The sequence below is a fragment of the Nelumbo nucifera genome, chromosome 1, assembly GCF_055504915.1.
Source record: "Nelumbo nucifera cultivar China Antique chromosome 1, China Antique-T2T, whole genome shotgun sequence".
Classification (NCBI taxonomy): domain Eukaryota; kingdom Viridiplantae; phylum Streptophyta; class Magnoliopsida; order Proteales; family Nelumbonaceae; genus Nelumbo; species Nelumbo nucifera.
This window is the reverse complement of record NC_142649.1, coordinates 188,677,899-188,705,886: the sequence shown is the minus strand read 5'-3', so window position 1 is coordinate 188,705,886 and position 27,988 is coordinate 188,677,899. Positions and strand designations below refer to the sequence as shown.

The window sequence follows — 27,988 nt, the reverse complement described above, 5'->3', positions numbered from 1 at the left end:
TCTTTTGGCATTGGATGGGTCAGCAGCACCTGCACCTGCACCTGCACCTGCACATAGTTCTACACTTCTACTAAAACCAAACTCATTCTCTGTGAATTGTAACTGACGAGAAAATGCTGTTTCTTCTGCAACCCCTCCCGCCAATTTCTTCATTTTCGACGTCCAGAAGGAGAGTAGAGCCTTCATTTGCGGCGCACGATAATGCAAGATGCAGAGGGAAATTTCATGTGGCGAGTGCTAGAAGCGAAGACGACTACCACGCTACTCTCAAGGCTCTTAAATCAAGGGGCCTTACGCCTAGAAAGTCTCTTGGACAGGTACCCTCATAATTTCCTTCCTCAAATTTCAACTGTTAGATGGGCACGCTTTCACCTTCTAAATCTTTTCTTCCCCTTCTTGGTTTTAATTTGAGGTCATTGCAAGGAATTCTTAAATCCTTTGTGTTTGTTTAACCGTTTCGCGTTTGGTATTATCTTGTTACTACCGACTGGTAAGACTTTACCCTGTAAATTTTGTAAAGAAAATTGTTTGGCTTTTATGAATGTATAGTTGACAAAAATTCTCTTAGGCATTTTGGCAAACTTTAGTGGACTAGTACTTTTTATTATTTTAGAGAAATTATGATTTAAAAACTGTTGGATTTGGAAGTCGAAGAAACATCAGATATCCGTCCATGAGGTAATTGTGTAGGAAAATAGTAGAAGCTGATATAATGATTGTATAAGAAAACCCTCACTTATGGTACCTTGTGATGTCTAACTGGCAGCACTACATGTTGAATTCTTCCATTAATGAACAACTTGCAAGTGCCGCCGATGTCAAAGAAGGAGATGTTGTCCTAGAAATAGGGCCAGGGACTGGTTCTTTGACCAATATTCTCATAAATGCAGGTGCAACTGTTCTTGCAATCGAAAAGGTTTGTGGGTTCCCTTATTTGTGGTTTCTGTTGGTGATACTAAATACGCTTGCCACCGTATGATACATGATCAAAATTGTTTCAATGTATGGCATGGGTCTATTTTGTTTTCCTCAATTTCTTATGAACACCAAGCAGTGTTTTAAAAGGCATGTCTCAAGACTGCACAGGCCAGGCACATTTTAAGGCATCTCCTGCCTGAACCTAGGCACATTCCCTTTCAAAAAGTGTGCACCTGGTACACCTTGCGCCTCATCCCAGACATTTTCTTTTTTAAAACATGCTTTTCGTTTTCTATTTTTCATAGATTTTTATGTGTTTTACACCTTGCAATGATATATCAATTTCTAAAATTACTCTTTATTGCTGTTTGCACACTAGTAATTGTCTATTAGCTTTTAAGATAAATAAAGATAAGACCCTTACAAAACTTGAAACTTTAATTCTTGTAAACAGTATCTCAAATAGAAAAACTTCTACTGAATAAGCAATGACAATACAGCTAATATATGATCCCTAATTTTAGATAGAATGAACTATGACTAGAATCACAAAATCAACCCCTTTATATGTAAGGGCCAAATATTTACTATTTAGGTTGGTTCGTTGCCCCAAACTCCTGCATGGACTTGTTTGGTTTTTTCTCTAGGGGCTGCAAAGGCAAATGGCCAATCTCCTATGATTAGCAATGAAAGATGCTTAACATCACACTAGCTGCTTGAAGTGATGCATTTAGGGGATAAACAAACACATTGAAAGTTTCACATGCTTGAATTGTTGAGTTCTTAAGGTACTTTGGTATGACCGAGATATGTTTGTGTTTGCTTCTGAATTTTCACTTTGAATATGTTTTATATTTTATGCTTATATATTTTAGTTTGAACTAATAGGCTTTTAAAGATATTTAATTTCTTTAAAATTCAGGTTTGTATTTATGTATCATTGTTTTTTATTGTTTTAACCTTTTTTTTTCTTCAAAATTTATCAGCTTGCTTTGAAAAGCACGTGCCTCATCTTGTGCCTTGCACGCTAGAAGGCCCTTGAGATTTTAAAACACTGCAACAAAGAAAACAAAGATGATGCTTTTCTTACCCTTTAAATTAGGTTAACATTAACTTATTTTTTTAGGTAAAGTATCATATTGTATTAATTCATTTCAACAAAATGTACTAATGTAACTCCTGAACAATGAGTGTCTTATAGGGATAAGTATATTCTTTACAAAATTCATCTGAGGCTGCCCATTCCCCTTAAACCTAGATCATATTGTATTAATTCATTTCAACAAAATGTACTAATGTAACTCCTGAACAATGAGTGTCTTATAGGGATAAGTATATTCTTTACAAAATTCATCTGAAGCTGCCCATTCCCCTTAAACCTAGATTACCCAAATAAAGTGTCAATACGAGAATGAAGCTGGTGATTCAATCCTGACAAGTCCTTGTGTTCCATGCTAGCAATGAATCAAGAGTTGCCAACAACCTTTCAATCATCTTGTCTCCCAGAGACACTAAGCCTTAATATTCTTTGATTTCTTTCAGTTGGCATAGATCAAATGACCACTGGTAGCATCATTTTCCAAATCACTATCTAACACTCACTTAGGCCTCTTAGATGCCACCCGACCACCGGCTCCCTGACTGCCTTAAGGAGGCACCAATTAACAGTCACCACATTGCAGAAGTAGGCCCATATACTGGGCACAAACTGGCAGTGGATAAAAAGGTGGTATGCTGTTTCTAAATCATGATCACAGAAGGCACAGACCATGGAAGGGATGATCATACCTTGAGTAGCCAGCTTCTCCCTACTTGGGCATTTTCTCCAGCACCATGAGCCACAGCAGGAAAGCCACCTTGGATGGTACTAGGGTTAACCATATTTTTCTATGCAGGAACAGGTTTGCCATTGGGCCTGAAGGGTGTCTGTAGAAGTATCTAACTGAAAACAGTCCAAAGCTGTTCTACTTCCACCCTCTTACATCCCTGTTACCTGATTGAGGGAGGCACTCATTACTCGTTATACTTCCCAGTCATTAAGAATTCAGCGAAGTGAGGGGTCCAATCTATACTTCACCCTGACTTCATAGAGATCCCCCACCAAGGCCTCTCTATTGCTATCAAATAGGATGAGGGATGAAAACAATTCCAAACAAAGGTCTCTCATCACACAATGTGTCAGTCCAAAAATGTACTCTGTTTCTCCACCCCACTTTGTATCTCACCCTTTTAACATTAACTGTTGTGAATACCAACTCTTTTCTATGTTTTGTATATTTTTGTTCATTGAAAGTGGAAATTTATTTCACATAGGGGAGTCCCTTTCAGAAAAGGGCTGTTAGTTTTCATGTACATCAAGTTCTGGTTTACTCCTTTTGTTTTTATGACCTCTACTTACCTTATATATTGTGTATGATACATAGGATCCACACATGGCCTTGCATGTGAGAGAACGGTTTTCAAGCATTGATCAATTGACGGTAATCTTGTTTTTCTGTACCAAATAAAATTTCTAAGTATCACTGTTGTAAGCTTTGTCACTACTCTTTTTATTTTAGATGTCGGGACCTCTATTTTAAGATGATTTCTTTGAACACTAGAATCAACTCATAAAGTACATTTTTTGTAGGTAACTGTTTAGTCTCATTGGGATTATAACTGGAATGATACTCATATAGTTTCCACAGCCTTTTGTTTTCTTATCATTCTCAATTGCTGCTAGCGAGTATATTCATGCCACATGCCATAGACAATATGTTGCTGAAGTTTGGACTATCATTAGCTTTCATTGTAGAGTAATACATGATTTCACATAAATCAGACAAATTGGTTATATAACAAGAAAAAATTTTAGATCCTGGAGTGGGCACCACTTTGCATACATGAGTTAAAAAACTTTTAAAACCAAGATGCATCTAGTTAAGAATACTTAAGCCTTTGGTTAGCTCTGCAACTTTTTCAACATCAAAACATTTTCCAGTGTGATTGTAACACTAAGAACAACATCAAGAATTGGAATTCCATCTTCATTTGCTATTTGATATTTGGATATTTTATATCATTTTGTACTGATAAAATATTGAGGATGGAGAAAAAGGAAATCTATAGGAAGGTAATTACTCTTACCTATTTCTCAGGTAAGAGGAGGGTCTATGATTGCTTGAGGAAACCCATAATTTAATACTTAATTATCAAAAAGATTAATATTTAATGATGTATTTGGTTTTGTTTTTTCCAATATAAGTGAGAAAGGGAAATTTGTTGGAAAGTTCTTAAGGTATCCTTAAGGCATTTTATAGGGAATTCCTGTTTTTGGTAATTTTTTCATAAACCACATACAATTAAATAAATACGTAAGGGCAGTCCTTCCTTTCTACCTTTAAACCCATAACAAATGAAATAAAATTCCTAGTTGGCTTTTTATAATAGGGATAATATATTGTATTTAGGCAAAGATCCCTCAAATGAGAAGCTACATATAAAGGATAACAAGCAACCTGCTTACATGTGATCATAAAACAGACAACCATAGCATATAAGTACTCCATCAAGATCCAAAAGAGGATTGAATTGGATGGCCTCCTATCAGTAAATTCTAGTGGAATGTCTGTAAACTCCTTAAGAGCAATGAGTTTGGAGGGGTTGTGTGTTTTGATATATAAGAGGAAATATTTCCATCTATTTTGCAAGGCTTCAGTAATTCCCTCCTCCAGGTAGTGGAATGCCTCTTGTCACGCTTCTGTGTTTTAAAACATTGCTATGGAATAACAATAATTCTTCCATATGCCAAAGTTGAGCCTACAAAAATACTTCCTACAGATGATCAAATGCCATATTTTTTGGTTATCTTGGGTAACCTCCAAAGCTGTGGGAGGCTATTTCTCATTCTCCCTATGTCTTCCCTGTGCCTGAACCCATTCCTTCTTCAAAAATTTTCCCTTTGATCCCCGGTGGACATCCTTGCTCATTAGCCTACATTGAGAGGGAACAAAAAGGTGAAGATGGCTTGGATCTGTGTACCTTTTGCCATTTGTTGGGAAGTTTGGAAAGAGAGAAACAAAAGGATCTTTGAATATAAAGCATGAAGAAGAGATCAAGTTGCTTTGTTATTGTTAAAAAAAGAAGAGATCATGTTGCTATGTTATGTGGAAAAAGGAGTATCCGTTAGATTCTGATACTTCAAGACAAGGTTTTAAAAACCGACTCGGAAATGGAACCGTTCTGGCCACCGGTTTCCGAGTCAACGGTTCGGATGGTTTGAATATTTTAACAGGTGATATGTCATCTTACCCATTAGATTGGAATATTAGGGTAAGATGCATATAAATATAAGAGAAAATAAGGTTTGAATGAGAGAGATTTGAGAAGTGTCAGCTAGAAGAGTTTAGAAGAGAGAGAAGAAGAAGAAGAAGAAGGAAGAGGAGGAGGAGGACTTGCAGGCTGCAGCGGCGACGATGACAGCAACTTACAGTGGCAACAGTGACGACGACGGCGATGGCAACAATGACGACGACGGCAATGGCAACAATGGCGGCGATGGCGAAAAAACTGGCGATGAAAGTAGACCTGAGATTTCTCAGTCTCAGATCTCACTCTCTCTCTCACAGATCTGTCGTCTAGAGTCTAGACTGCTCTCCCAGATCTCTAAATGTGAAATCTCTCAGATCTCTCTCACTGCCTCACACATCTCTCTCCAATAGATCTTAGATCTAAGAGATCTTCTTCTCTTTTCATTCTTGTTCTGACAAAACTTGTCAGAAGTAATAAACCGCAAACCGTTCTCCGGGTCGAACGGTTCAACGGTCAAACCGTCCAGGTCAACGGTTCGTTGACTAATTCAATGGTTTTTGACTAGAGACCGGTCCGAACGGTCCAACCGTCTGGGTCAACGACGGTTCAAAAACATTGCTTCAAGAATTTGAAGGAGTCTCAAAGGAAGATCTTGGAATTGGGTTTTGGTCTTTATTTGGATTAGAATCAAGAAACTTTTTTTTTTCTTTTGTTAGAGGTTAAAGGGGTATAATTGTAATGTTGATAAATTTTGGGGACTTGTATGTATTTATGGAAGGAAGAGGGGCCTATGTAAAATTCTAATATAATTTGTTTTTTTGCTTATTTAAGTCATTAGTTGTGTGGGATTAGGGTTGAGTGAGAGTGGATATTTTGTTGTGAGTCTGTAGAGAGGACCAGCCATGTATCTCTTGTTCTCATAGTTGATATTTTTTCTCTCTTCCCATGGATGTAGGCTACTGAGCTGAACCACGTTAAATCTTGGTGTTTTCCCTATTTCTTCTTCCTATTTTCTTCTTGATTTACTATTTATTCTCTTTCCTACTGGTTGACATGGTATCGGAGCAGGTATAGTGTGGGAATTACTTTGGTGAACCAAGGAAGACTAGCATTCGAGTTACTGTTCATGGTTACTATTCATGTTATTGCTCACGGTTACTATTCATGTGAGGTCTATGGTGCTTGAATCTATGAAGCAATCTGTTAGGGACTTTTACCATTCAATGAGGAATAGTTGTGAGTATTTTTCATGCACCACTTTAGGAATCTCATCCTGTTCCAATGTAGTCAGCAGTGGCAAAGCTATTTAAATTTTTCTCCTTAATGTTGCGTACAGAACCAACATGATTCAAATGGCTTGCCTCTATTTTTATAACTAGGTGTACATGGTTACCATATTATGTCTATTTATAGCATGTATGAACCACCCGGATGCTTCTCTGAGAACATAATTGATGGTTCCTATGACTTGACTATTGATTCAGTTTCTACCTGTCAACTCATCAATCAGTTGTGGCATTCAATACCAGTTATTTTGTTATATTTGACAACAATATAATTTAGATTTATATATATTGAAACATTTGTGCCTTTTTGGTTAAAAATACCCACACATAATGAAATTATTCCAACATCTACAACTGAATTTTGTAGGTTTTGCAAGAGGACTTCACAAGATGTCATATACGTTCTCATATGATTTCATTGTTGCAAAATGCAAAGTCATCCGGAAGAAATTCAAAATATGCAAAAGTGAGTGCTGTACTTAATCTCTATTCTTTGTGTCTGCTTTTTGTATCATAGTTTTCAAGGCGCCAAGGCGAGGCTAGGTGACAGGGGGGCGCCTTGTCGCCTAGTCGCCTAGGCGATGGATTTGTTTAAGTAAAATCACATATCCTAGGGTAGTTCCCTAGGTTCCATAACCAACTTCATGTTTAAGTCTAGAAAATCAACATATTTATGAGAAGAAAAAGAAGAAAGGAAAGAAAATTCAAAAAATATAGGGGTTGAACCCCTATTTTTGTTATAGGAAAAGAAGAAAATAAAATGTGGAAGAAGAAATGTGTTGGTTCAGATTTTGAAGTCACTGGGGGTTCAATACAGCAGTTAGCAATGTTTGTGTTGATTAAACCCTAATAAATAAGAAAATAATAAAAAGAAATTAGTTTATAAACACAAAAAAATGATTATTTTTCTTTAATAATGCCTATTTTATAATTATAATCTCACAAATAACAATATAAAAGTATTTTATTACACAGTATGCAAGACTGCTTGGCGACTGGGTGAGGCGAACCTCCAAGGGCGCCTTATCGCCTAGGCGTTGCCTTGACAACTATGTTCTGTATGTATTACATTCTTGAATGTGGTCACCAGCTGCTCTATGGATGAGATGCACTTTTTATTCATTGGGAATAATGAGCCAAAACAAGACTATTCAGACCACTCCTTTATAACTTGGCAAGAAAACTGTGTGAAATGGATTTCTGGTGATATTGACTTCATTTCATTATTTCTGCTGCTGACAATCTTGTCAGAGATATGTAGGTTAGTTAGTGGCCCAATTAATGGAGAAAGAAGACCTCAAGAAACACCCAAGAAAAGCTGCTCATAAACTAGGCTTTGGAGTCTGTTTTCTTTAAAAGTAATGTGGTTTGCTATGTTTCCGTTAAAGGTATTTTGGTCATCCTTCTTCAAAAAAGGGTATTTTGGTCATCATAATAATTTAAAAATCATGTGACCTGTCATATGTTTACCAAGAGTATTTTGGTCTTAGTGAGTCTAGTTTTCTGTTTTAATGGTATAGATTTAATTGAACTTAGGGTCTCCATTTGTTCTTATTTCTTAAGTAAGTTTTGAAGGCAACATCTCTTTGGCTTCATTTTTTTTAAGTAAAGATTGAGTGAAAGTTATTGAAGTTCCCCTCACTGTTTAAGGGTTTCTAGGTCAATTTTTTTATAGTAAAAAGAAAAAATCATTAAAAGAAAAACAGGGAATTACAACCTACTCGGGTGTTAGGGTAACACCAAGGAAGAACAAGTCAAAAGAAACTTTCAGAATTACAATTTTGTAACTCAAGTACATCTCAAAAATTAACCACTAGATCTGAGACACAGACTTGTGCAAATTCAGGGAGAATAAACACCCAATCTGCCATGTACTTGTCAATGACCGCCACAATCTTTTCAATCTTCCAATGCTTATCTTCAAACACTCTTCTATTCCTCTGTTTCCAGATGGTCCAACAGATTGCAGCTCCACACCACCTTAGCATTTTTTACCTTCTCTAAATCTTGACCACATGGAAAGATTTCTGCCAGGGTTCTTGGCTGAAGCACTTGCTGACCGAAAAGATCTGAATAGAACTTCCAATAAAAACCAGCAATCTTATAGGAGAAGAACAAGTGAAAGACTGATTTCTCCTGCTCTTTGTGCATATAACAGACACTTGCTAAACTGAAACCCCTGCTTTTTAGATGATCTGCTGTTTAAACACTGTCCACAACCAACCACACAACGATTTCCACTCTTGGAGGAGCAGGATTGCTCCACACACCTACACATTGACTTGCCTCCAACTGCGACCTTATTAATGCTGAATAAAATGATTTCACACCGAACCTCTCATCCCTGCACTCATTCCACCAAAGTTCATCCCTTGAAGAACTTGACACCTTCAATTTTTCAAGCACACTATTGCTATATGGTAATGGAAAGAGATTAGATTACTGGAAAAGGAATTACATCCCCAGGGGTGGAAAGCTTACTCTGGTGAAGGCAACACTCTATACGGAATTACCTTATAGAGTTTGAAAGTACGTTGGGCATCTGTAAAGGAATTTTCTCGGTGATGGAGGTAGTGAAAAGAGAGATTATCTGGTTAACTGGAAACTGATATCCAAGCCTGAAAGGAGCCCTTGGCTTGGGCAGGAGTTTTGAAAGAAATACAGCTCTCCTTGGCAAATGGCTCTAGTGCTTCCCCATTTCTTTTGGAGAATAAAAATAAAAGATTTTCATTAAAAAAAAGATAAAGAAGCATTACAATCCAGATGGGTGTCAAGGTGACACACCAATATTACACTAGTCAAGCAAATCCCAAAAGCTCTCCCCCAAATCTGCTCTATTGATTTGAGCCAAACCTGGAAGGACCCATACCCAGTCTGTCACTAGTTTTCCAACTGAAGCACCTAGAATCTCAATGTTCTTGGACTTGTTCTCAAAATATCCCTCTGTTCCTTTCATTCCAGATAGTCCAACACACTGCAAAAGGGATACAGCTCCAGACTATCCTAGCCTTCTTGCTCCCTCTGACTCTTGGCCAAGATGAGAAGATTTCAGCAGTAGAGCTTGGCTGAAAGACTCTAACACCGAAGAGTGAAGCTTGCCATGCTGAAGCCTTGCATGAAATAAATAAATAAATAAATGGCACACTATCTCCTCTTCCATCTTGCACGTATAGAAGAAGCTTGCCATGCTGAAGCCTCTGCTCTTCAAGTGATCTGCTGTTAAATAAAATGTCATCCAGGGAAACCAGCCACACAAAAGCTTCCACCCTTGGTGGGACTGGGTTCCCCCACACACCTTCTGCATGTCCTGTGGTCAGATGGTCTTTGATAAGGGCCAAGTAAAAGGATTTTACTGAAAATTTTCCATCCCTACCCTCCTTCCACCAAAGACCATCACTTGAGGTTGAAATGTTGGGCTGCTCCAATCTGGGCGTATACCATTTTTCAAACACCTAAATATTACCTCTATATGTTCATTCTTTTCACTTGTCATGGTTGGTGATGGTCACTGTAATTTGTGGTTGGGAAGCCTTTGTCTCATCTTTCTCCAGGACATTTTCCATTTCTCTTCCATTCTGGACAGATCAAGTTGGTTCCTAACCCTGACAGGTATCTTTTCAACCAAATCATTCTTATCAGCCATCATATCCAATCCTGGTTCAAATCCTTTCCCTGAGAGAAAACTGTGTCTCTTTTCATGTCACCTACAATTTCCTTCTTCCTATGGGAAGTTATTTGTGCGAAGATTAACACTTGTAATCTGCACCAGAAGAAAAGGACTTGGCATACATGCATATGCTTCTTAGATATAGACAGAGAGACCTTTCAGTGGGTGCCACCAGGAAGTACTGGAATAATGTTCAACCAGTGGAAAGGGTCGAGAATTGCTTGGAGGTGAAAAGCCTTTCGGAAAGAAATCACAAAGAATTTGCTGTATGTTTGGAAGGAAAGAAAAAAAGAATATTCAATAACAAAGAATCCTCCTTTGAAGCTCCAGGAGGATGTGTGATCTCCACCCTCAGCTCCTGAATTTTTGCCTTGGTGAGTGCCTTAAAAAAATTCAGTGACTGGAAATTATGTATTCTTCCAATTTAGGCCCTTCTGATCTTATTCAATTACCAGTAGTGGGATCAAATTGCAGTTTGATGGAAGTTCTATGGGGAACACTGGACCAGCTGGGATGGGAAGGCTTTTCCTAAAAGCTGATGGGTCCACAAACTGGGTTTTTAGTGGGTCAATGAGGAAAGCAGACTTTATGGAGTCTGATTTTTTTTTTCTTGGGCCGGATGGATTATAAGGGAAAGTAACTTTACTGTTGACTTTTTTCGTAGAAAATTTATTGCTGACTCACTGGCCAAATCAGGTGTTGAAAGGTCTTCTTTGTACTGACAGTACATTTCCTGAATAGGGTTAATAAGGGTTGGGTTGCTTTGTCTTACCTTGTGCAAATCTATGTAGTTCCTCTTATATTCCTTTGTGGTCTTCATTTATATTGTTACCCTTTATCAAGAAAAAAAGCTACCATTGCCAGATATGACTTTCTATCTGTGATTGATTGAACATGACGATTACCTGTTTTGATGATTCCAAATCATTTGAAATATATGCTTTAAATGAGATTAGCATTTTTCTGGGATTATGGAATTTTAACTTTTTCTGTGGGAGAAATTTCTTAACAGGTAGTCTCCAATATACCTTTCAATATTAGTACTGATGTAGTGAAGCAACTACTTCCAATGGGTGACATATTTTCGGAAGTTGTACTCTTACTCCAGGTTTGTTTGCTGTTTCTCTAACTTAAGATCTCATTCTTCTGGTTTCTGTGATATTAACATGGAACCATATTATTTAGTTATCTGCTATGATGCACATAAAAATTTTCATCCAGCTAAAATAGATTGACGAAAGGGATCCAGGCTTGCTTGATTGATCCCAATGCAATATTACTTGAAAAGTTTCAAGCATTTTTTGTGGATTTAATAGTTACACCAAAGGCACACCACATACCATGTTATATTCATGTTGCATACAAATAAAATCACTTGTGCAATGCAAAGTCAATTTAATGTTTCCCCAAGTTGCTATCTCTGATACCTTTATTAGTAATTATATGCTTATTATGTTTAAGTGTCTTTGTTACATGTCCTAGAAGACATATGGGATATCCAAGGAATTCAGTTGCAACGTGTTAACAAGTTACCCATTCTCATTTAATTTGTTCTTCTCAGTAAATCAAGAGTAAGCCCTAGATGCCCACTATATCCCAGCCTTTTATTTATTTATTTTTGTTGCTAGAACTTCTCTTCTAATATGGTTCCCTTATTATGAAGCATTGACAAAACTCAAATTTCAGAAGTGATAATCAATTATAGGATATTTCTTGCAGCCCTTTCAAATCTATGACAAGTCTAAACATGCTTGTAATAGAAAGCTCCTTGTGTTTGGGACCTTGAGAGGAGTGATTTGAAAGATAGCTTGCTTCTTGGAAAGTGATGTTCCCTCCAAGGGGGAAGCTAACTTTAATCAGGAGCATACTGACCAACCTTCCATCATTTTACCTCTCTTATTCCCCCCCCCCCACGGTGACCTCTTGTCTGGACAATATCCAACATGATTTCTTTTGGCAAGGACAAGAGGATGATAAGAAAATACACTTTTGGAATCATCTTTGGTCTGTAAAATTCATAGGTGAATTGGGCCTTCAAAAACTAAAAATAACATATCTGGCTTTTGTTGGAAAGTGCTTCTCATGGGAGCTGGTGGAGGAGGCTAGTAGAAGCTAAATATGGCTTGCAAAATGGGGGATGGCACCAAGGTTTAAAATTTCGATACGATACGCCCAATACGGGGTATATTGTATCGTATCTTTGAAAAACAGATACAGGATACACATGGAAATCGGACGTCTCGTCTTTTTTCATGTGTATCGGACCCGTATCGGATCGTATCGGGGCGTATCAGGGGTGTATCGAGGTGTATCGGTAGCATATCGACGAAAAAGATACAACCAAAAACTGAAAAAAAAAAATAAAAGGGGAAAGCAAACTTCATTTCCCTGAAACAAGCCTTCTTTCACCCCCAAATGACTCTAAAACTCCAAACCTCATTCCTAGAGCGATAGATTTGCAAAAATTTGCAAGAAACAAGTGTGAATCGTTAATATTTTTTGAAGAATTTTCAAATTTTGAAAAAATATGACAAAAATAGGTAAGTTTTTTCAATTTTTTATAGTACCTTGTGATTTCTTTTTTTTTTTTTATTGAATGTTTAAATTTATGTTGATCTACATTTCTTACATTCAAAATCACAATTTTTTTGTGTTATCAGTAGAATTATGGAAATTTAATGAAGATATTTGGGGAAAATATAAATTAACAAAAAATTTGAAAATGTAATTTTTTTTCTGCCTATAAAGACTAAATATGTTTTAGATTTATGGGTTTATCTATTATATCCATAGAGCAATTGAAATTTCTTCTTTAATAATTATTTTTTTTTTATTTTTATATTTTTAGAATTAAAAAATAAACAAATAATTAATTATATTATATCATTTGATCACAATGATTGAATATATTATAATTCTATGGATGATATATCATATCCACAAAGCAATTGAAATTTCTTATTTAATAACTATTTTTTGAATATATTATATAATGTTTATTTATTTTTTATAATTTTTGGTAATAAATAATAAATAATTATTAATTATATTTTCACTTAGAAGTTGTGCCAATGCATGTTTTATGGTTGGATAAGAGATTTGGGTTTTTCCCATCCCATAAAACATTAAAACTTAAGAATTATAATTTATAAATTATAGTTAAGCATAGGATTTTTAATGAAATTATAATTAACTACAATATATTTTTTCATAAAACCATTAAAATATATTAATTTAATGTATATACACCTAATTGAGGTCTTATATATAGTGTCATTGATGTATTTTTATGATTTATTAAAGTATTTATAGTGTTTCCAAGCGTATCTATGTGTATCTTAGTTTTTTTCTGATACACATGCTTATCCAAGGCGTATCCCGATACATCTCTTAAAATTGCCTTTCCAATACACTTGGTGTTTCCGATACTTTGAACCTTGGATGGGACCCAAGCTGTGCAAGCATATCCTATGGCTGTTTGTCTAGAAGGGCATTGAGAAATCTTATGAGGTATTCATCCCAATACCTCCTATAAGGTGGGTAAAGTCTAACATCTATACTTCTGGTTGGATGAATGGTGAGATTAGAGGCCTTTGAAATCCATCTCCCAAATTTATCTGCAACTGCTGTTGACAAGGACTGCTCTGTGGTGTGAGGCTATGAAACTGTGTATCATAGTTGTATGGTACCCTCAGTTCCAAAGGAATTTGTATCATTGGTAGGTTGTGGAAGTTGTGGCACTACTGGACTTTAGGGTTGTCAATGGACTCCAAAAATTTGAAATCCACTCTGACCATCTTGGATTCGAATGATCCATTTACATAATCAGATTGGATGCAGATTTAAAAAAAGCAGTGGGGCTAGTCTATGCATGGATATTAGGTTTTAGTTTGTTTGAAAATATACATTTTAGTGTAAATTACTGACAATCACCTTGTACTTGGGGGGAATAAGGCTATACTGACTAAGGTTGCCTTCTTCACTTGGACATTGTTGAAAGCCAAAGTTGGAGTTGACAGTGATTTGCATCAACTGGGAATTCCTTTAGCATCAAGGTGCACCTGTTGTAGAGACCCAAAGATTGAGACTGCAGATCGTCTCTTTGTTCAAAGTCGTTTGGCCCAGAAAGTTTGGTTACTTCAGCACATTATTGGGGATAGACTTTCTCCAGCATGAACCCATTCAGGTCTTGTTGCATAGGTGGCTGACAATGGGCTCTAATATACAAAGCCATTTATCCCGTGGGAGATCTGAAAGGAGCGATGTAGGAAAAAGATGGAGGGTGACTTTAAATGCTCACAGCAAATTATCTTCAAGTTAGAAAAGTGGATGCAGGAGATTAATCCTCTACTCAAGATTTCATCACATTCGGAAGCTTGGCAACTTCAAGCTATCCTTCGTATGGGAATTCAGATTATCCCCCTAGTGGAGAAGCTTAAGATAGTCCATGTTCAGTCGGTTCCAGCTGGGTTTTTTAAATTGAATGTGGATGGATTCGCTAGGGGTAACCTGGGTCCAAGTGGTGGTGGGGGAGTTATAAGAGATGGAAGAAATAATATTGTCTCGACTTTTCATAGAGCTTGTGGTTCTACTACAAACCTGATGGCTGAAGCAAATGCTCTGTTGGATGGCTTAGAACTGGCTAGGTCTATGAGCATTATGAAACTAGTAGTGGAGATAGACTCTCAGATTTTGTTCGAGATCCTCCAAGGTAATTATGCTCTCTCCTGGAAACTTTGGTACTGGAAAGCAAACTTGGACAATTTTTTTATGACTATGGAGATCGTGCTTGTACATATTTATAGGGAGGCTGATCAAGTGGCTGATTGGTTCTCCAAACAGGCAAGCGAATTGCTTTCACATGTTATATATAATTCTTATGAGGAATTACCGTTGGAGGTGCATCATTTACTTAGAGATGATGGATCAGGCATAGCTTTCTTATGAGTTACCTAGTTTATTTTCAAGATCCACCTTTTTTTATTTTATTTTCTATATGTAATTACTATCTAGTTTGAGTGCATCTTGGTGAATTTCGCTTTTCTAGAGGGGTAAGGCTTCTACGTCCCCCCTCCTAGGCTTATTATTTTCTTTTCAGATTATTAATAAAATTCAACGGTGGCCACCCCTCCACTGGGAGTAAATTTTGGGGTTAAAGAAAAAAACTACTTAGGGGGTAGTGACACTTAGTTTTTCTAAAATCCTAATTCTCACATGTTTTTCTCAACTTTATTTCAACAAAATTCATCTTGATAATACCTTGAGAACGATTTGTGCTTTGGAATGGTTATTTTCATCATTTTGATATTTATTGCTGTCAGCCTATAAAAACTCGAATGGGTAATGTGGGTTAGGGGGCAAAGTGCTGGAATCTAGATTTTATTATTATAATTTTTTTTTTTTTTTTTGGGGGGGGGAGGTGGCTATATATAATTTACCCTACATTTTAATATGTTTGTCTTTAGATGTGCCAATAGACTAATCATGCTTGGCTCTTCTATTCTTTTTGTCGAAGAGTCTATCCTGTTTTATATGTATGGTCCCTTACTGTGTAGCTTCTTGGGCTTTCCAGCTTTTTCTAACCCCTTTTAATGAATATGTAATTACCTCCTCTGAAAAAATGCAAGTATTACCATATAAACCAATCTTTTTCGTAACATTAAAATTGATTTTCTGTATTCAGGAGGAAACAGCTTTACGGTTGGTAGATGCATCTTTACGGTCATCTGAGTACCGGCCCATCAATATCTTTGTGAACTTCTACTCAGGTATAGGATTTCCTTGTCAAGCATAAAATGCAATTTATCTCCAGAAATGCTTCATTCTAAAAGGAAAAAGTCAACATATAAAAATAGGCAATCTGTGCATATTCCTTGGTCAAGGAAGTTATGGGCATTTAAAATCAAGCCTTAAAGTGGCATCAGTTGATAGCTTCTGATTCCTTTTGTAGTAAGGTATAGTATTCAATGGCTGTGAGAAGTATAATCCCAAGTACAATTGGGAACTGTACAATGACAATGTACAAAATTGTGATAGATTTGTACTTCTGTTTACAAGAAAGATGATCATAAAAAGAAGAAAAGAATATGGGATTCCCTGGAATGGCTTTTGCACAGACAGTGAAGAGCATAACATGCTCAAAACTAAACTACCTCTTCAAAACTATGTTTGCCTTTAAAAATAAGTCTGTTTCTTTCACTCCATATTCCCCACGTAATGGCAGCTGGGCATATATTTCATAACAACATTCGTCTCTTACCAAGTATACCCAATTGCCAAAATCTGAAAAGAGAGACTACTCTCTTGGGAAAGAAGCTTTGAACTCCAAAACATTGCAAAACAGCAGAATAGAGTTTAGCAGTAAACTTGCAGTGAATGAAAAGATGATTTACACATTCTGGGAACTCAGCACAAAGGGGGCAAGGGCAAGTGCCATTAGCTGGAGTGAATCCTCTTTTAAGCAAGTTGTCTGCTGTCAGGTTATTCTCATGGGCTGCAGACTAAGCCAAGAATGCCATTTTTGAAGGTGTAAAGGGATAGACCTATATAATACTAAACTATCACCACAGACTAACCACAATAACAAGACTACAGGTTCCACAGTCGCCTGACTAGTAGTACTCACCTAAGGAGGACTGCGGATTCTCTCTGCAGAGGCCATCACGGATTTTCTTTACCTTCAAACCTAAACCGAAGATGCCCTTCATGGGACACAAGACAAAATAAACGAAGTAAAACTATGATCTAAGAAACAAATAACTAAAAAGTTGATTGTACAACAGATATTGTCTCCCTCAAGATGACATGGAGTAGGAGCTTGCGGGTGTGGGAATCAGAATGAATGTCCCCCGCATCCCAGCCCGAAGGACTCAAGCCCTTAACTACCCTAAGAATATTTTGGAATTCTTGATCTTTAGAGAACCCTTAACCGAATCGGGAATCTTCTAGAACTCTTGCCCATAGACGAAGTGAGCCCTCCTTTTGCCCATAAATAGCAGGGTTCTTGACCTGGAAAGGGCTTTGATTGATCTGACCCCTTAGCTTCCACTCATCCTATTGTTGGCCTTTCTTTCGTTCAACATTCACTGGGCATTTTAACCCTAGCATCATTCTGTCATTCCTTCTCTAAAACTTCCATTTTCATCTCCCTAAACTGGTCTCATCTCTAACACCATTATTCTTCCTAACATCCTACTCGTTATCTCCATAACTTGGACCATCTCTACATTACTGCACCTACAGAAGGTATAGATGGAACCTAAATTTTTGCAGCAGGGATGGAACCTAAGTTTTTCTTGGTCCAAACTCTTTTGACTTCCCTATCATTAATGGAGAGACCTGTTGTATGCAGTTTCCCAATATTGTTATTTGGGCACTACACAGCAATATTATTATTTATTCAAAACATTCACGGACCAGAACATCTGAATCTGCAGCAATCAAAAACAGGGAGGAAAAGATGGGTGTAGAGGGGTGTTATCACATCAAGCATCTTGACAAAATTTAACTTCGTCTCCTCTTCCAATTTTTTTATTTAATTCCTTAAGAAGAATCATGAGTTGCTGATTCAATACCCTTCCACAGAAGACAACTGTAGGTTTGATAAGCTTCACCTATGTCCCGGTTTAGGTTTCTACTTCCCTATCTACATCTATTTAGTCAAAGCTATCTTCTATAGAGTTAAGTTCGATGCAGTCCACTTATTCTTAAGTCTTAACTGAAATAGATGAAAGAGTCTCTCCAGTTTCAGTTAAATAGTAAGTCTCTACATACCCTTACCAGTGCCCCAAGTTTCTGGCTTGGCTAGTTGGACACACCATCTTTGACAAATGGAGTACACCTCTACCAGAAAAGATGGCAACCTTATCTATAACAACAAGATTTATCACAAATAAACCTTCTCTTAAAGAAAATACCTATGGATTATTAATTAGGAGTTTGCCCCATTTATCAAGTATGGGGTATACCCAAATCACTACCCTAAGATGCAAGCTTTTCATTCATTAAGCCTACTATTTCTGGGTACTAAGTTGGCTTCACAACACCAAATAATTTTAGAGTGATAACCATTCTCCTTTCATAGAGAACTAGTAATTTCTAGCAAGGTTCAAAATTTCACAATGTGTCAAACCATATTGACTGGTATGTATTGTTCCAACAAAAGTCTGATATAGGGAATGTGTAGAAATCATATGTTGCGTTTCTTTTCATATGTATCAAATAGATATGGGCTCGTATCGAGCTATTTTGGGTAGGGGTGCAAGTCGGGTGGGGTTGGGCTGGGTTTATGGTCAACCCAGACCCAAGCCCGAGGTCAAGCCCAGCCCACACTGTAATTTGATGCACTCGAGTTGGGCTCGGCCCGAGCCGGGCTTGTGTTGGTCAATGAACCCGCTAACATTATATATGTATATATGCATTTATGTAAATATATATACATATATGTATGTATATATGTAAATATGTATGCAAATATGTATGTATATAGGTAAATATATATACAAATGTATGCAAAATTTACGTATATATACATATGTATGTATGAATGTATATAGTTGAGCTGAGCACAGGTCGGTTTGGACTACCTAAGGGTTAGGCCCAGGCCCAGCCCGGAAAATAAAAAAGTCCGACTTCTTGGGCTTGAGGACTGAAAATCCAAGCCCAGCTCGTGTAAAATTTCGGGCTGGGTCAATTCAGGCTCAAGCTAGGTCCGCCTAAGTTGCACCCCTAGTTTTGGGTCTATATTGGCTAATACGGGCCCAAAACAGTCCGGTACAGCCCGATACACTTAATTTGTTTTGGGTCCCCTTCTCCATCATTAATTTTGTTAGTTACTCCTATATTTAAGTCTATCATCTCTCTCATTAATTAGTTATAATTACTCCTACAATTTAAAGCATAATTTTAAATTTGAATTTGAATTTTAGTGCCTAATTCAAATTCTCTCATTAATTTCGTTAATTAATGATCCTCTCTCCCATTAACTTAGTTTTATTAGTTTTAATAAAAACTATAACTTTAGCTAGTAAGATTTGAGCCTTAGTCATTAGGTTTTATCGACCATAAGTTCACCACTAGGCCACACCCATTTGTTTGTGTGTATATATATATATATATATACACACACACATTTTATATAAACCATTAAATTATGGTTTTTTTTTTTACATTTAAATAACTTATTTACAATCATATAAAACTTGTAATTATTGTTATTAATAAATTTTCTATTATTTATTTGAGTTTCTTAGCATATTTATGCATATCTTGATTTTTTGTCCATATCTATGCATATTCAAAGTGTATCCCAATATGTCTCTTAAACTTGTCTTTCCGATACACTTTGCCTTTCCGATAGTTTGAACCTTGATTACTAGTACAGATTGAATTTCTCCACTTTGTTTTGGTTCAACTTATTACCAGATTTTACATTTATTTTGCTTCATTATGAACTATTAAGGAATTTGGATTCAATATATTTGGATATTGAGTTATTTGATCATTTGGCATATTGCTTTGCCCCACCCCCGATTCCCCCTGTAATGTGTAGTATATGTAATTGTCGGTAAATTAGGAAAGTTAGGATTTGATTGTTAGAGATTTGAATAAATTTAGGAAAGTCATATCCTAGGATTAAGGGAAAGAATTAGTCAATCCCTGATTGTGAGAGATTCTAGGGTTAGCCTTTCCTATCTTTTCTTATTTAAGTTGTATGCTCAATGTGTTTTAAAATTTAACAAAGAAAATATTTTCTCCTTTCTCTCCCTCTATATTTCGCTACAGTAATACCAAAAAATAAATAAATACATACAACAATTATGGTTTGGAGTTTTATAATTCTTGTCATGAATTAACATCAGTCATGGAATATGCCTTTGCTTGTATTACTAATGACATATTCAATTCGCACTCTAGAATTATGTAATATGAATTTTATTTCTGGTTGTCACTTTTATCTTGCACTGGGGAAAAACAAATTCTTTGTTGTGTGTTTTTTCTAACAAAACTCCATGGTTATATCATCCAGATCCTGAATATAAATTTAAGGTCCTAAGGTCAAATTTCTTCCCTCAACCAAATGTAAGTAATTTTTTTCCTTGTTTCAGCAAGATGTTGGCTCTATAGTATTTTTCCATCTACATGTACTGCACTTCTCTGTTAATGCAAGTGACCAAAAGATTGATTTATTTAAGTGCTTTTGTCACCCATTCATCATGGCATTAAGACTTTTACTTACATTTAAAATTTTGAGAGCAATATTTGCATTTCTCTTTCTCTCCATGTGGAACTTTTCTTTTTCTTTTCCTTTTTTTTCTTTATTAGTAACAGTAGCAGAATAATATTAATAGAAAGAAGGGAGGTTTTGAGGAGAAACAACTTGCCCCAGGAAAAGGCAAAAGCACCCTGCGGACATATAAAAAAAGAAAAAAAAAAAGAAAAAGAAACAGACACCCCAAAACCAACACAAAAATTCTTTCAAAATGGATATAAAAACAATCAGTAAAAAGAAGGATACCAGAAATTCTATAAAACAAAAGACTGGCAACCATGAAATAGAACCCATATCAGAAGCATCGATGGGAGAACATAGAAACCAAGAATCAAGTACTCCAATAGCATGCCCAACCAGTCAACAACCAAACTTCATTCCAATCTTTCCATGAGAATCTGAGAAATGAAAATCAATAAAGTAGCCAACTCCTTCCCCCTTCTTAAATCCTTGCTCTTCTTTCACTCCCTTGGAGTTCCTTCACTCCCCTACTCTCCTCCCTTCCTATCTTAGTTGAAACTTTCTCTCCTCTCCCTTTTTTCCCTGTCCCTACCCCTACTCCTATTATCTTCCTTGCAATTAATCTGCACCTTACATGATTAAGAAAAAAGAACTATCTTTACCCTATTCTTCTGCTACCCTTTACCTGCTCCTTCCTCTATATCTAAATTCATGCCCCCTTCAAGGAGAAACAGTCTAATGTTTCTTATGCTTTATGGACTTGCATAGATATATTAAACAGTGATCTTTGCATCTGTGTGTCAATGCCAACATCTAATTAATTGATTTAGGCAGTCACTCTTAAGGAACAGAAAGATTTAGTGATAAAAGGGATTTCAATATAGAGTTGAAGGATAGGTTTTAAGGGTGCTGCAAGTAAATTGAATATAATGCAAGATTTTCTTTTTTTCTTTTTTTTATGGGTGTGGAGGGGGGAGGTATAGGGATTGGGTGGGAGGATGGTGATAAGGGGGAAATATGACTGAGTATGGGGTAAGCATCGGGGAAGAGAATAGGGTTTACAATAGATAATGAGGATGGAAAAGCAAAACAGAATAGCTGATCTGCATACGGATGATGCTAAATTTATCACAAGGGTAGAACGCATTATAAGGGGAGGTTATGAAAGGATTATAAAGGTCTTAGGTTATGAAGGGAGTTTTATGATTAAATTATTGTGTTTCTTTGAGAATTTTCTCTGTTTTCTTGTATCACAAAGAAAAAGTTCTTTTTTTCAATTTCCTTTTGTGGATTTAATAGGATTAAGACAATGCTATTGTTCTTTACCCTTCCACTCTTATCGCTAAGTTAGCAAGTAAGCTCCTTAGATTACATCATAGACTTGTTATATCATGGTCAAGCCACTTCCTTGTCATCTCTTGAGAGATCAAATCATGGACAAGCCTTCTATTTCACTCCTTTGTTTAAAAATTAAGCTAGACACTGAAATGCTAAAATCATTTTAATATTAAATGTATAATAATAACCTAGATTGTTCCTATCCACCTTAGCCAACTTGTCTACCTACTTTCTTTCCACCTTTAGAATACCGGTCAGGATTGCAAAGAACTGTGGGATGAAAGAAGAGATCATCTTATAAATGACAACAGGTATGCAAACCTAAAGAATTGGGAGGACTTGGAATTGGGAATCTAACGAAGAGAAATACAGTTCTACTAGGAAAATAGCTCTGGAGATTTCCTTTAGAAAGAGATAGATTGTGGCACAAGGTAATTGGAAACATTCACAGTATGGCAGAAAATGGTTGGGATGCAACTTTGACAACTCATACTTCTCAGTTTGATGTGGGTAATGGGGAGAGGGTCCTATTTTGGGAAGATCCTCAACAACAATTTCCTGGTTTCCCCTACTCTTTTCTTTATCCAATTACAAGGCTGAACCCATCTCAAAATTTGGTTTATCAACGGAACTTGGTATAAATTGGGATTTTAGGTTTAGGAGAGGCATGAGAGATTCTGAGCTTGATTCCCTTGTCCTCTTACTGTCAAAGTTGGAAAATGTTTTCTTGGACCCTAACTCTCTAGATGGAAGAATTTGGTTCCCTTCACCCAATGGCCTTTTCTCTTATGTTTTCTTCTTTTTGTCTTGTCAGAGGGGGGGAACTTCCCGGTTAAAGAAATCTGGCGTAAACCTATCCCTCCTAAAGTACAAGCTTCGTGGTGCTCCTTGGGAAGATCAACACCTGCGGCTTGCACTTGCTATAGAAAAGAAGGCCAAACAAATGCCTTTCTCCTCATGTGTGTATCCTTTGCAAGGAAAGTTGTGAGACCCTTCCTCATTTACTTGTTGCCTGCCCTTTTGTGTCTTGTATATGGAAATGCATTTGTTCTCTCTTTGGTTGCAAATGGGATCTTCCACAGGATGTGGTAGGCCTATTCAATTCCAGTTTCTTAAGTCAACAAAAGAAGAGAGGAAGAGTTATGTGGAAAACAGCAAGAACAGCGCTAATCTGGACTGTATGGGAAGAAAAAAGAAATTAGAGAATTTTTAATGAGAAGAGCAAATTAAAGGAGAAACTGTTTGAAGCCATAACAGTAAGAACAGCACATTGGGTAAAACTTTGGATCTCTTTCGAGAATTCTCAACAAATGACATAATAAGATCCTGGACTGAAGTGGCACAAACAGTTAGACCTTTAGAAAGTGCAAAAGTGGTTTGGAAACCTCCATCTTTTAATAAGCTGAAGCTTAACTTTGATGGTAGCTCATTGGGTAAGGACAGGAATAGGAGGTGTTTTTAGAAACCATGAAGGAGTGGTGGTGGCATTATTTTCAGGACCAATTTGGCTTTGGAGATTCAGTACAAGCTGAAGTAATGGTTCTCTTACATGGATTAAGGCTTGTTGTACAAGTTGGAGTAAGGGAATTGGAAGTGGGAGGAGATTCTCAGTTAGTCATATCTTGGTCCAAGTATAACATATCAGCTCCATGGAAATACAGACATGCTTTTAGGGAGATCAACACCTTGGCAAAGAGATTCAATTCCACTTTTGGGTGGATAAGAAGGTTTGCAAATGGAATGGCAGATGTATTGGCAAAGCAAGGAACTGATAGAGATGGCTTGTTTTGGGCTAAATTGTAATCTGATGTATTTTGGGATGCTGGGAACTTATCAGCCTTTTTGGGAATTCTATGTAACTGTAATTTGATAAGCTCCTAGGGATGTCTGCCATCATCTTCTTCTGCTACAGCTTTCTTTAATTCTAATAAATTAATTTCTTCTGCTGATCAAAAAACAAAAGAAAGAAAACCCAGATTGTTCCTGTATCCAACCGTGGATCAAAAAATAGAAATTAAAATTCCTTCAGAGGAAAAAAAAACTAAAGAAAACTATAACTATGTATTAAAAACAGAAAAGGATCAAACTAATACAATTTGGCATGGCTTCGCTAATACTGCTATAGAGATGGATGGTCTTGTTGACCTGCCAGTGCCTTGTTGACCCTACCTTGAAAATCTTTCTATTTTTAAAATGTCTCCTTTTGGCTATTTCTTTCAATACTGCAATAAGAGACTCACCCTCTTAGTGATCATTGGCCACATCCTTTATGTTTTTTGAGTTTCTACAAATGATAACCGCACTAATAAACCACCTTCAATGCTCTGCACTTCAATGACCCCCTCAAAACTTGGTTGCTAGCTGGTTGAATATTAACACCTTATCCACTATTGAACTCCCTAAATTCACTTCTGGAATTTGAAACAAGAGGTCTTGAGAAGAGGATCGACCCATGAAGATATTGATATTTCAAAATCCTCCATCACCAGGACCTTTGGATTTCTTGCTTATGCCTAGAAACCTCCAACTTCTTTTTTTAATCAAACATCTCCTGTTAGAGCTCCCTTAATGACTCTCCTTCCCATTTTTTGGATGGTGAATTAAGAAGAAAATTTTATTAAAGAAAAAAGGTAATCGTGCATCCAAAAAGGGTGATGTGATAACACCTTACCAGCAAGAAACAAAGAAACTTAAAATTTCAAATTTATAAATCAAGTAGTCCCTCCAGACAGCTGTAAAATATACCAAAAGTCTGACCTGAAAGAGTCTCCATGAACATTAGCAAAATCAGGAAGGATCAAAATCCAATTGAGAATTGTATTTCCAATTTCCAGGTTCTTCTTTTTCATTCTTTCTGGATGCCATAACAAACCACAAATGGTATGCAACTCCAGAAGATCTTTGCCTTCTTTCTCCCATGTAAAACATCCCTCTTTAAGCAAAAGGTCTTCTGAAACTTGGTTGCCAAATAACGGATCCGTTACTAACCTCAAAAGTCAAAACAAAAGCTTCTATTAAGCTTACGATCTGTGATGGAACTATCACAGAGCACCAAATATGCGCTGCCACATCTGAGATAGGTAACCCACTTGCAGTATAATTTCCTTTGAACCTTCATAATTGCTTTGAATAGTTCTCTTCTATTACAAGAGGAACCCTGCAGCACTGAACTGATATAGAAGGTGTTTGACATCGGTGCTGGGAACTCCACACCATTTTCTCATAAAAACGGTGTTGGGCATGTGGAGTTGTAAGCATTTTTTGTTTGGAACTGGTGCTGCCACATAGGCATTTTCTGAGAAAACAGCACTGGTTTTGTTTGGTACCAGTGCTGGCAGCAAGGTTTTCAACATTGATCTATGTTATCCAACGTCCAAGATGATGCCACATCATTGCACCACTGGCAGCAATGCACCGTTTTCTCAGAAAACATTGAATTTGGCATTGCTCCAGGCCACACTTTCCCGATTTCCAAGGCATGGTCTGGAGCAACATTTTTCTGGAAAAACGGTACCAAACAAGAGGGCGTTGTTTGAAGCACCACTTTCTCTGCTGTGGCAGCTACGTGGCACCGTTTTCTCAGAAAAATGGCATTGATGCCAAACATCTCCATAATTCCTCCCTTGAAATAGTTAAAAGAGATTCTTCTAGACCAATTGTGTGCAAAGAAATACCCTTGCTAAAATGATGCATAAGAAAATGGATTTGGGCCATGTTTGGGAGTGCTTAAAATTAAGTGCTTATTTGGGGCATTAAGCACTTATTGGTGTTTAGGAAATAAGTCTAAAATAAGTGCTTATTTTAAAAATAAGGGCTTACTTTTTAAGCCCAAATGTCCAGCTTTTTTTAAGTGCTTATACAATAAGCACTAATTCAATTTTTTCTTCCAAAATTATCCCTAGTTGAATTTTAAGTACCATTTCTAAATTATCCTTAGCTGAATTTTATAAAAGTACTACTTTCACAAAAGTGCTTTATAAAAGTACTTTCGTAAAAGTGCTTTTATTAAAGTGATTTCATTACTTTTATAAAAGTGCTTTCGTAAAAGTACTTTTATAAAAGTGCTTTCATAAATAATCCTTGGTTGAATTTTATAAAAGTACTACTTTCGTAAAAGTGCTTTTATAGAGCACTTTTACGAAAGTGCTTTTATAAAAGTACTTCCATAAAAGTGCTTTTATTAAAGTGATTTCATTACTTTCATAAAAGTGCTTTCATAAAAGTACTTTTATAAAAGTGCTTTCGTAAAGCTTGAAAGAAAATGAAGGACAAAATCGTCACAAATGCTTATTTAAGTGCTTATTGGAGAAAAAGACTACCAAATGCCCAATGTGAAATAAGTGCTTATTTTTTAGGGAAAATCCCATTTTAGTACCCTAAACTTTGGGGGTAGTGTCAAGTTAGTACCCGAACTTTCAAACGTGTCACTGCAATACCTAAACTTTCAAAAAGTGCCAAGTTGGTCCCTGTTGTTAATCGACCGTCAGTTATCTGTTGAAAATGTCAAAACTACCTTTCAAAAGAAAACACTGTTCGTTGTCTTCTACCTTGAGACTGAACCAGTTGAGGTGTTTGAGATTCTATACTAATGAAGTCATTGTCTTCTACCTTTAGATCTGAAACACATTCTTGTCTAATTATTTCTTTGCTTTCAGTTATTGTTTCCTTCTATCATATTTCATGTTTTTTCTCTCTTTTTCTTTGAAGATAACCAGTTCAATCTCAAGGTAGAAAACAATGAACAGTGTCTTCTTTTGAAGGGTAGTTTTGACATTTTCAACAGATAACTGGCGATCGGTTAATGACAGGGACCAACTTCACACTTTTTGAAAGTTTAGGTACTGCAGTGACACGTATGAAAGTTCGGGTACTAACTTGGCACTACCCCCAAAGTTCAGGGTACTAAAGTGGAATTTTCCCTATTTTTTAAAATAAGCACTTGAAAAAGTTGAGTGCCAAATGCAAATAAGTGTTTATTTGAATAAGCACTTGTTTTTAAGATAAGCACGAAAATGAGGACCGACTGACCTTGATTGGTGTTTTTCATTTTGCAGGTTGATGCTGCTGTTGTTACATTTAAGCTCAAGGAAGCTGCAGAATATCCACCAGTTGCCTCCACTAAAAGCTTCTTTTCAATGGTTCTTCCCTGCCTTTATTATACTTGTCACCTAGATGCTTTTATTATAAAAAAGTTCAATACATGTTCCAAACATTCTGCCATTTGACCAAACCACTTTTTAGCCCTTGCAATCTGTGACCAATGTTTTAATGAATATAGTGGGAAAACCTCTCTAAAGAACAAGCCATCACATATTTTCTGAAAGAAAAGATTCCCATATTTCTATAGAGATTCCCATATGAGGTTGTTCTGTTGTTCATGCACTGACAATGTAATTGGCATTTATTTTTCTGAGAACCATCATCCTTGTTAGCACAGCTTCTTTTAACAAATTGTTCCATTGCACACTCAGGTCAATTCTGCATTCAATGGAAAGCGTAAGATGCTGCGAAGATCACTCCAACACATATGCACATCGCTTGAGGTTGAACGAGCTCTGGAAAGTGTTGGTCTTCCAGTTACAGTAAGTAATAATAAAAATGATGCACATCCCTCGCTGACTTTTCTTCTGATCTATGGTTTTGACGAATTATCTCTATTTTATTATGAAATTACACATGCAGTCAAGACCAGAGGAGCTAACACTGGATGATTTTGTGAGACTGCATAACCTCATTGTGAAAGGTTAACATTCTTGGCTGTGTCAAAGAACTGGTCCAACTGGTGGCATCGTGGAGACGAGGCATGCAAACTTCAATATTCCACATAATTGCGGAAACCGCACAAATTTGACTGAGACAAGGAATTCAAATTTGAAAGTCATACTCGTCTAATATGTTCTCTGGCCTATATGCACTCATGTTGGGAAGGTTCATAGGAACGTGGATTCCAGTGTACTAGTTTCCCTGAACACTTTCATTTGGGTGTCTTTGGAAGGATAATGGAGATAATTTGGATTCCAGAGAATTTTCCAAGAACCAGCCTGACCGCTTCTCAACAGGTCAGTGAATGTGAATGCTCGATATCCCTATTTTTGCAACATAAGGTCTTGTATTATCATCATGCACTATTACCTCTTTAAACAAAGAACTAAAGAAAGAGATACTGCTCCTTCTGAACTCTATATATTTTTTTTATTAAAGTTGTGTAAACTGTAAGTGTTCAGTGTTCACATTGCCGGTTTATTATTAGAAATGAAA

The 27,988-nt window shown here is 36.6% G+C and overlaps 1 protein-coding gene across 4 annotated transcripts; it reads left to right on the top strand.

Annotated features, from left to right (window-relative positions):
- Nucleotides 1-27,957, top strand: PFC1 (Ribosomal RNA adenine dimethylase family protein). Of its 4 annotated transcripts, none has more exons than XM_088895656.1 (11): nt 3-317; nt 767-916; nt 3,342-3,398; nt 6,862-6,960; nt 11,174-11,269; nt 15,845-15,929; nt 20,189-20,241; nt 26,514-26,629; nt 26,785-26,868; nt 27,202-27,312; nt 27,413-27,957. In XM_088895656.1, exons 1-11 carry the CDS (start codon nt 114-116, stop codon nt 27,429-27,431), a joined length of 1,074 nt encoding a protein of 357 aa, XP_088751782.1. In that variant the 5' UTR covers nt 3-113; the 3' UTR covers nt 27,432-27,957. The 4 variants fall into 4 exon arrangements, with proteins under 4 accessions (XP_010255543.1, XP_088751782.1, XP_010255540.1 ...); XM_010257238.3 differs by having other exon boundaries at nt 4-317; nt 26,514-26,597; XM_010257241.3 differs by lacking the exon at nt 767-916 and having other exon boundaries at nt 1-317; nt 26,514-26,597.
- Nucleotides 27,958-27,988: the final 31 nt, after the last annotated feature.

Coding starts and splice junctions, on each gene's coding strand:
- PFC1 (XM_010257238.3), top strand. CDS start 114: ATGCTGTTTCTTCTGCAACCCCTCCCGCCAATTTCTTCATTTTCGACG. Junction 15,930..20,188: donor CTTTGTGAACTTCTACTCAG/GTATAGGATTTC, acceptor TATATCATCCAG/ATCCTGAATATAAATTTAAG. Junction 26,598..26,784: donor TGACACGTATGAAAGTTCGG/GTACTAACTTGG, acceptor TTCATTTTGCAG/GTTGATGCTGCTGTTGTTAC.